This window comes from Vanacampus margaritifer, chromosome 7 (genome assembly GCF_051991255.1).
Source record: "Vanacampus margaritifer isolate UIUO_Vmar chromosome 7, RoL_Vmar_1.0, whole genome shotgun sequence".
Lineage (NCBI taxonomy): Eukaryota > Metazoa > Chordata > Actinopteri > Syngnathiformes > Syngnathidae > Vanacampus > Vanacampus margaritifer.
This window is the reverse complement of record NC_135438.1, coordinates 20,879,078-20,889,093: the sequence shown is the minus strand read 5'-3', so window position 1 is coordinate 20,889,093 and position 10,016 is coordinate 20,879,078. Positions and strand designations below refer to the sequence as shown.

The 10,016-nt window shown below is 40.3% G+C and overlaps 2 protein-coding genes across 9 annotated transcripts; both read left to right on the top strand.

Moving 5' to 3' along the window:
- The first annotated feature begins 365 nt into the window (after positions 1 to 365).
- On the top strand, positions 366 to 3,561 carry LOC144055159 (uncharacterized). Of its 3 annotated transcripts, none has more exons than XM_077570896.1 (5): positions 370 to 1,128; positions 1,358 to 1,467; positions 2,166 to 2,235; positions 2,360 to 2,516; positions 2,603 to 2,784. In XM_077570896.1, the coding sequence occupies exons 1-5, from the start codon at positions 870 to 872 to the stop codon at positions 2,625 to 2,627; spliced, it is 621 nt and encodes a 206-aa protein (XP_077427022.1). In that variant the 5' UTR covers positions 370 to 869; the 3' UTR covers positions 2,628 to 2,784. The 3 variants fall into 3 exon arrangements, with proteins under 3 accessions (XP_077427021.1, XP_077427022.1, XP_077427023.1); XM_077570897.1 differs by having other exon boundaries at positions 371 to 1,128; positions 2,702 to 2,847; XM_077570895.1 differs by having other exon boundaries at positions 366 to 1,128; positions 2,360 to 3,561.
- A 1,873-nt stretch (positions 3,562 to 5,434) lies between these two features.
- On the top strand, positions 5,435 to 9,765 carry LOC144055749 (uncharacterized). Of its 6 annotated transcripts, none has more exons than XM_077572009.1 (5): positions 5,435 to 6,150; positions 6,233 to 6,357; positions 7,043 to 7,094; positions 8,497 to 8,550; positions 8,620 to 9,765. In XM_077572009.1, the coding sequence occupies exons 1-5, from the start codon at positions 5,862 to 5,864 to the stop codon at positions 9,573 to 9,575; spliced, it is 1,476 nt and encodes a 491-aa protein (XP_077428135.1). In that variant the 5' UTR covers positions 5,435 to 5,861; the 3' UTR covers positions 9,576 to 9,765. The 6 variants fall into 6 exon arrangements, with proteins under 6 accessions (XP_077428135.1, XP_077428137.1, XP_077428138.1 ...); XM_077572011.1 differs by having other exon boundaries at positions 5,436 to 6,150; positions 7,043 to 7,090; positions 8,663 to 9,765; XM_077572012.1 differs by having other exon boundaries at positions 5,436 to 6,150; positions 7,043 to 7,090.
- Positions 9,766 to 10,016: the final 251 nt, after the last annotated feature.

Here is a 10,016-nt window from a genome sequence, read left to right as displayed (position 1 = left end):
TGTGTGAAATGGATGACGCACATTGATCTGTATGTATTAGTGGATAGCCGATGGGTAAAGACTTTGAAGCCGCGTGGCCGCCATATTACTACACCCAAGAAACGTTTCTCGGCACACGATCCTATACATTTACAGTATTGAAATTGGAGAACATTGGAGACCGTACTTAGTAGGAACAGCATGATTTATGATGTTTTAAATTTGTTAAATACAAACAAGAGGACTTCAGACATTTTCAAAGTCACCTTAAATACATGTATAAGTGATATGCTTAGGGAGGAGTAAGATGGCCCGCCCTGTGGCTCCAGCGACTTACACGGGCGTGTATGGGCTATCCAGCTATATATACAGGTCAGTGATGACGCATATCTGCTACACGCGTTTCCTGCGACGAGAAACGCACATGCGCGGTGCTCTCGTGCTTGTTTCTAATTTGAAACATCATTTCTTTCATATACCCTCCCAAGTCATAATGTATTACAATTTGTATCTATAATACCGACTTACTAACAACAAATACTAATTTTCATGGTAAATGACGTCAAATGGTGAAATATGTCCTAACTTTTTTGCCGTAGTTACAAAGTCGGAAGTGGCAATGTTTAAGCACGGAAGCTAGAAGAAAAATAATAATATTGGTTATATTGGATTTCGAAGTAGTAGGTTATTATTTTTCGTGGCCGACCCAGACTACTGTTGAAAGAACCAAGAAAGAAGTCACGGTTTGTTCTGTTTGTCATCTGAAAGTAGTCGACAAAATATCAAACTAACGTTAGCTAATTACTGAAAACTGAGGGCTTCATTCAAGTAGATTTTAAGGCGTGAGACTCAGTTGCTGCACCAGCTACTCTTCGGTTTGTGAGTAGGGAATGGCCGACCCACTTGGAACCTTTCAGTCCCAACTTTCCGGGGTTATGGAAACGGTGTTCAAGGCTGCTATGTATGAGATCACCAGACTTGTGGAGGACAGTTTTTTGGAGGAAGTAAAACGCTGCAGGGAGCAGGTTGAGTCATTAAAGAGGAGACTGAAGTGGTCGGAGAGCCGACGCAATGAGATGCGCGACGACGCAGAACTGAGGTGTGCTGACTTCGAAAGACTCGAGATGTACGACGCAGAGAAACTGAAAGGTGATACAGTATTCATTCCCACAATTTGCCTTGAATTATCTTGATAGTCTAATTTTAATGTAGTCTTGCTGAACTAGACCTTTTCAAGTTTTAATTGACTGCCATTTTATGTTTAATTGTAAATGGCTGGTCTTGTTTGTTATATTCTTTGCTGAATGTTAATTTTAAACCAAAGAGCCCTTCAAGTCCATGGTCAGTCCAATCCATTTTTTTTTTAATTTTGCCGCAGAACTCAATCTTAAACAAGAGAATAGACTCCAGGAAAATATAAATTGCCACAATGGAAGTGATGGACAAACATCAAGTTCTGAAGTGGAGGGCGACCTGAAGGCATCACTGGTAGGTTTAGACAACAGCTTAGGCTAATTGCCTTTGCAAATAGATGTTTTTTTTTTGTGACTGTTATTTTGTGTAACGAAGCCAAGGAAAGATAGAACAATTTCCATATGATATCAAATTACAGATGTGGCATTCATATATTAATGTCTTTTAAAAAAAAAAAAGAAATATATATATATATATATATATATATATATATATATATATATATATATATACACATCCAGCATTCCATTTTCCGAACCGATTATTCTTCACAAGGGTCGCGGAGGTGCTGGACCCTATCACTGCTGTCTTCAGGCACTAGGCGGGGTACACCCTGAACCATTTGCCAGCCAATCGCAGGGCACATATAGACTTAACAACCATTCACACCCACAATCACACCTAGGGACAATTTAGATTGTTCGATTACCCACCATGCATGTTTTTTTGGAATGTGGGAGCACTGGGAGGAAACTGGAGTACCCAGAGAAAACCCACACAGGCACATTTGATGCCTTTTGGAGATGTTTCCATCGTTCTTTGGCTTGTTTATGTACAATAATACCAATTTTTACCTAGGGGGGCCAAACTTTCAATCCCCACTGTAAATCTCTGAAACTCTGTATTGATTGGACTTTTCTTACGCTTATCTCGGCTGTTGTATTACAATGTTTATGCAATCATGTGGCATGAGTGTTTTTTCTTTTTGGTAGTCCTCAGATGTGCAAAGACTGCTCAAGGAGGAAGCCCATAACGCCACATCTGACTTAAAAGATCATGATGGTTTGTAACTTCTTATATTTGGCAAAACACTTTTTTTACAAAGCGATATTACTTTTAAGCATTACAAGCAAACTCGTTTCCCTTTGTGCCCATTGTTTTATTTGTTGTTTTCTCCTGTTATCAGAAACCGAGTGCTCACATCAGCCAGGACCAAGTAAACAGTCTAGATTCCAGGGATTTCCAAAGTCTCACGTAAACTATGAAGCTGGCTTTGACCAGAGGCTGGAATCAACTCACAAAGTTGATCCCAGTGATCAATGTGAACCACTTTTGCAGAACAGGTATGTCGTGAAGGAAAACTTAGGCGGCTTTAAAAAGGCTGAATATGATGTCACTGGCATGCTATGCAATTTGGATGATTTACAAGGATCATCATCACAGCTGAGCAATGACCTGACCTACATGAGCCATTATGAAGGCATTGCAGAAGCACTAGAGGAGGCTAAAGGTCAAACTTTCCAAACAGGTGAACAAAGAAATCGCAATGGAACAGTGGGGTCAGCTGGGTCACCCACAAGGACTAACAAAGATTTAATAGAGTTCAACTGTTTACTGATTAATGAGGAAGGATTCATTCAAAACCAAAGCTTGGTGTCCCCTGCACAAGCTTCTACTGATTCCGATGGCAGATTGAGCTTCCAGGACCAAGGCATTCACATTGACACACCTTTGGACTGTCCAGGAGATATGTATGGATCCTCAAATGTATACAATGCGTGTGACACTGCACATGTTGGAGAGCGATTTCAGGTTCAGACAGCAGGAAAAGGAAATAGGAGGCACATTTGTAACCAGTGCCCTCTGTCCTTTCCCGATTCTGACGCTCTTAAGGCTCACAGGCAAACACACAGAGGTATTGGACAAGGGCCACCGTATTTCTGTGAGCATTGTGGAAAAAATTTCACTCAGTCCTGTAACCTCAAAGTCCACCAGAAGATCCATTTCGGGCAAGGGCTTCACCTGTGCAGCCACTGCAGTAGAAGTTTCCCCTCTTCAAAAGACCTGAAATCTCACAAGTGTGGCCAGTCCGGCAACAAACCGTTTGGTTGCACTGTATGTGGTAACAAATTCAGCCGTCTTTGGAATTTGAAGTTGCACCAGAGAATCCACACACAGGAAAAACCTCATCAGTGCACCACATGCAATAAGTGCTTCACACGTGCTGACATATTAAAAGTTCACCAACGTATCCACACAGGAGAAAGACCATACAGTTGCAACGCGTGTGGGCTCACTTTCAAGCGCCTCGATCATTTGAAATCACATCAACGCAAACATTTAACAGATCTGTGAAGTTAGATCAAATTAAAATAATGTGGTATTAAATGTGTTTTGTCTTTTCTTGAATGATATCTGCATCAGTGATGCTCAAGTTCGGTCCTCGAGAGCCCCTATCCAGCCTGTTTTCCACGTTTCTCTCCACTAACACACCTGATTCATGATCAGGGTCGTTATCAGGCTTCTGCAAAGCTTGCTGATTAACTGATAATTAGATTCAGCTGTGCTGCAGGAGGGAAACATGGAAAACAGGCTGGATAGGGGCTCTCGAGGACCGAACTTCAGCACCCCTGTGCTGCATGTTCTCTGGTTGTGTGTGATATTTGTACAAAAATAATTTGGGGGGGGGGGGGGGTGGAATGTAGCATGGTTTTGTGACTAATGATAATAAATATGTCCCCTTCATTTTAAATAAGGGATACATGATTGAAGTAAATGTTTAGTAATTGGAGCTTTTAGGCAATCACATGAATGCATTGTGCTGATTGGTGGAAAAATATTTTGTATTAATATACAGTAAGTAGAGCAACATATTTTCAGTTTGCAGCATTGAACTGGTGATCTTGTAAGTAAGATACATACTTATGTGACATGCTGTACTTAAACATGGTGTTGCAAAAATGTGTACATACTTTGAAAAACATTAAAATTATAATTTTAAAAGATTTAACCTCCAAATGTAACAGTGTCATTGATGGATCAGTTTGTCCGATGATGCCCATTTTATAAATTATAATGTGTGACCAGAAAGAAATAACCAATCTGGGACTTTTATTTCAATATTTTTAAAGCAACACGAAGGAATCTTCCGTTTATGTCGATTATGGCAATGCCATGTGGACAAAAGCGGTAATGTTATGCCTGAAGGAATACCACATTTCCCATGAGGACAAGTGCATTACGTTGTTTTTTAGCTCACGCCAGCAAGCGTTGACATTCAAATTGACTTCTGTCTTTGTAACAAATGGAGAAAGGTAGAAGTGAAGTATGTCAAAAGCTGTCAGCACATTTGTAGTTTTTTGTGTGGCAGTGTTCCCGTCTTCCTCCTCAAAGTTGCTTAGTGTCAGTAAAATTGATACAGACCCCACAGGCCATGGCAAAGGTTCAATTCAACTAGTTTAAGTTGATGTTTCATCAAAAGAGTTATGAAAATATTTTATTAAAGTTGAAAAGTTCCCCAGTGCTGCTTTAAAGGAGCCCATGGGGCCAGCTATCAGGTTTGTACTTAAGAACAACTATGTAAAAAAAAAAAAAAAAAGTTATCCTCTTAGCAACTGGTATAGTGGTCATATTTGGACATCATGCGGTATGACCTGGAATTTAAATTTGTCTAACAAATATATAATTTAATTAACATTTTACTCGTATGGCTAGCTAACTTGTTTTGTTTAGATGGCTAATTAGCCTCATAACTTTGATTTAAGTTGACCAACAATCATCCGGTGCAACCATTGAAGAAAGCTTTCCATGATAGTCGTATGTTCTATAGGTGTTCTAAATTGTAGATAATAGTGACATTGCAGATAACAGTAAATAATAAAGAAAACATATTTGATGTGTTTTATAAAAAAAAACGTAACTGTGCTGGGTCTGGTAAATTTTGCATCCACCAATGACCCAATCGGATATACAGCCGGGGTCACCAGACTTTTTGAAGCAGAGCCAGTTATTGGCTATTATTGAATATTACTACCAGTTTGATACACACTAATGATGTGAAAATACTGATCATGTTCCTAAATGTTCACAATAAGTATAAACAAATATTTAACAAGATAGAAAACAAATAAACTTAAATGTGTATTGTGTAAAATACATTTTCCCAAATAATATCATTTATTATAATTATTAATAGAGATTACAAGTCCAAAATCTCTAATTACAACCAGCGAGTTGTGCAGTAGTTGGGATTCACTGTTTTAAGTGAAACGCGTTATCGCGTATCAATGTCTAAGCGGCCACCGTACCGCGTCACTGTCTAGCAACAAGAAGCAGGTCGTCCAACTGAAACATTTACCATGTGTTTGTTTTTGTGCTTTAGTTTAATTTGGAACGTTGAGATTACCTGTGGAGAGTTTAAAAGCGTGCGCTATTATGATAACATAAATCGTACCTATTCCGCTATTTGTTGGTCAATGGAATGCATTTATTAGCAAAAACTTGCTAAGCTAAGGCAGGCAAGTATCCGCTGTTGCTACGCTGACAGCTCACTCAATAAAGACGAGTCACGAATCTAATTTTGGTGGTCGCCGGTTACATATATAAACTACCCTACTTTTAACTTAGATACTACTACATACTTTAATTTTGGAACAATTTTTATACAGAACGTACGCTGATTTGCCATCATGTCAGCCTTGGACACCCTCGTTGTCACCTTCCAGGCGCAGCTACTAGACGTGATGGAGACTGTGGTGAAAACGGCCATGTATAAGGTCACGCAGCTCGTAGAAGACTGCTTTTTGGATGAAATGAAGCGCAGAAATCAGGAGTTGGTGACCCTGAGGATAAAATTGGAATACGCTGAAATGAAATTAAATGATCATGGTGTGAAAAAAGATGGCAAGATTATTGACATTGCAATTAGTGATAATGACAGAAGATCTTCAGAAGAAAGGCTTGGAGAACTGCATGGTGGTGAGAACAGACACAAAACAATACATGGAAATAAGGATTGAGGGGGGGAAAACACATGATTATTGAATGCTTTTATTTTCAGATGTTTTGATGTCCTGTGGTGGGGGGAAAGAAGCTGACTCTGGATGGACGAGCAGCCACATCTGTGAAATAGAATCAGAGGCAGATGGACGTCTATCCAATCTCACCCCAGAGGAGGAGACACATGTGATTATCGCACAACATAAAATATAATGAAAGGACTGAATGCACAGGGTGTTCCAAAGACGAGACTCATCAACATCGTTGAGCATCATTATATGCCTGTAGCATTTAAACAACCTCAAGTTGGTATGAATAAAGACTTATCACTTTCATAAGTACCAAATCAAGCTTTTGTAGATTCTTAGTTCCAATGCAGCCCCGCAGGTACACATTTGTCCTTGGCAAACACCTGCTCTAGCAGTTTGCCCCCCCCTGTGTGATAGAAGCAGGCCTTTCACTGCATGGTTTGTTAAGAACACTTCCTGTTTAGAGTAAGCTGCCAGGTATAGCATACATTGTACTGCACATTGCAACAATGTGACGGCCATAAAGCTTTTCAACCTGGCGGTAAACTGTAGGCGGTGGAAGAAAAACTTACCAGGCGTCAATTTTGCAATGCTGCTTCACTGTCAACTGGCAAGCCATCGGCAACAATATGCTTATAAAAACCACAAAGCCTAATCTAGCAAATACTGATCAACTTTCGTCTGTGCAAATGCTTCCCAAAATGCCTTTTGGGGCACCCTGTATATTCATTATAGATCAAACAACCTGGTTTTCTAAGGAGCTTTGTGGTTGTTGAATGAAGAGTGAGGCTAGGGAAATTTAGCAACACGGTTAGAATAATTTTGTGTTTGCCCTTTTTCAGAAAGTTGAAAACGCTGATATGATGCCTGCTGTCGATGTGAAGGAAGAAGTCAGTAAGTTTTAACTTTCCTCTGTTGTGGGAGAATAGCGTGTTACCCGGACGGAGAGCATTGTTGATAAGAGTTCTGTCGCATGTAACATATATGTACACACATGTAACTCAGCAGGATGTATCGCTTCAAATTTAATATTTATTAATAAACATGTCAAACTAACGCCTTTCAAAAGAAAACCCTTATCTTTTAAGAATATTTGATACAGCTACTGCATCAGTGAGCTTTAATACCAGATTTACTCTGCATGGTTCAAGTGTTTCTATTTGTTTGCTTACATGGCACAATTGAACCGTGCGTTATGGTATCGTTAATAAGAAAAACAATTCATGCAGTCAGTCGGATATCTGCTTGGAGTCAGGCATCTTCCAAATGAAAATCATATATGTGTTTTTGGCTACGGGAGGTTAGGGGCGGGGGGGGGGGGGGGGGGGGTGCGGACAATTATCAAAGTTTACATTAATCTATTAGCAATCAGCTACATACATACCCCAAATACGTTTCTGTTAACGGGGGAACGTCGGCCCGCCCTCTGCAGGCCCTTGCACCAACGCGAGTGCAGTGTAAAACACATAGATCAGATATATCTCGTCCATGAGAGCTTGCTTCAACACACTGATTGATGACATCAAACAATCAAATGCATGCATTAAAAACATCAACTGTAACTTTAACACTGCAAAAGCATAGAACATTAAATCTGATGTTATTATGGTACGTTTGAAAAATATCAACACACGATAAGTAGGATTCAGAATGGACCTCAGCATACTTGTGGTTTTTAATATTTTTTAAAATATAATGTTGTTTTTTTTGGGGGGAGGGGCAGCCAACCTCATTTTTACATGGAAAATGCTTAATGTCAGTTTATCCTCACTTTTTTTTCAAGAATCTTTTGACTAAAAAACAAAAAGTTGTGTTTACTTCAGTGCATTTTTAATGGCCGTCAACTATACACAGATTTTAAGCTATGCTGGCCAGCCGAGTCCCTATCATGTATGTACTGTAGCAACTTTGAACAACATTGACCTTGGGAACATTATGAAGTCTTAAGTTTAACTTGCCTTAAGATTTAGGAACTCTGTAAATGCTATGTAGCATTTCATATTTGTATAGTTTATGTAGGTATTAGTGTTTACTTCTGTTTTGACACTGCTTGTGAAGTTACCTATGTGCAATTTGGCCACTTGTGTATGTGATTTTTTTTCATGTGCACCATCCATAAACACAGCCGTATCACTTGAAATGTATGTGTAAATAGAAATGAATAAAATCCACTAAAGGCATTAAATTAGAATTTACACGGCCCTGCATGCGGCCCAACACTTATCAGTAACTTTTTCTTTTAATGAAAATAATTGTTTATCCTTTGTAAACTTAATGAAACTATTTCTCTCCTCAGATGAAGAAGAATCTGCTAGAGCATATCCAGGCGATTGCCAAGAAAGCAGCAAAGGTGATGTATTTTTGAAGAATAAGACAGAGAAAGACCTACAGATATCAAATGTATACAACTTTCCTGAAGGCCTGGAGAGCTCGGACATGACAACAGATCTGTTTTTGGAAAGGCACGCTGGCTGGACAAGCCTCACGCGACATCATAACAAAGTTGGACCTGACGGGGAGTGCGATCCAGCCAAAAGCTGTTGTTCTTTACAACAAGCAAAGAATGAGCTGGTAGAAGAGGATAGGAGTCACGTTAACACAAGCAGAGATCAGCTTTCTACGTCTGAGTCGTCCTCCATGCAAAATCCTGACTCACCAAGCATTCCAGTTAAGCAAGTGGTTTTAGCGGCTTCAGATGGTCACGTGAGTAAAAAGGCATTAACCAAGTCAGGAATTTCATCCTTCTCATGTGTGGTAACGCAAAATCCAAATTGCCACAAAAGCGTAATATTGGAAGGAATGAAGCTGCATTCGAAAGATGCCGCATGTGACAGATTGCAGGGTCTTGCGAAACACATCAGACGACCCTTGAAAAAACCTCCTCCCATACCGTCAAACAGTACTGCGGCATTGTCTCGAACTCACTCTCAGATCTTACACTTCAATCTAGTGAACAAAATTCCCTCCACATCGAAAGCTACGCCCCCCACGGTCCAGCGAGATCACCTTGCAAACAAACTAACGGCGGCGCTGTGTGCCAACAAAAAAACACAACCTCCCCCTGCAAACTCCCATCATGGATATCTGTTATCCCATCCCGACTCTCACCCTGTTTTCAGGCACTCCCTGCGCTGTGGCCAGTGTGGGAAATGTTTCCCCCACCCTAGCAACCTGAAGGCCCACCTGCAGACTCACACAGGTGAGAGGCCTTTCTGCTGCCCTTTGTGTGGTCGCAGCTTCACCAAACTGAGCAATCTCAAAGCCCATCGGAGAGTCCACACTGGAGAGCGACCGTACTGCTGCTTGGCCTGCGGGAAACGCTTCACACAGAAATGTAACCTGAAACGCCATCAAAGGATTCATGTTGATGGATGATGGACAGGCAACAGAAGCAAGAGTTTTTGTGTGCAGAGTATATGTCATCAAGTGTTGTTAAAATGTCATTTATAAAAGAAAGGCCAAATATTTATTCTGTGAATATACCAATCCTGTCTTGTCCATATATTTTACTGTACAGTGTTTGGAAAATGTATTGGACCTCCTGTCATAAAGAGACCATCCGGCATCTTGATGTGTTTAATTTATGTGGACTCTTTCGATTTCAGCACTAGCAGGCTGTGTATCTGGTACCCCGACCTTCAGTGGGTTCAGGATGGGAAAATGCTGATGTTGTCAAAGGGCAGTGCTGGTAGGATGAATTTGAAATCTGGATGGCCAGCAATACTGTTTGTAAAGGCCCTGGGCAAATTAGACTGACGACATGGCAATACATAGAGTAGTCCTTAATTTAGCATCTATGATCCCATTGTAGTATGC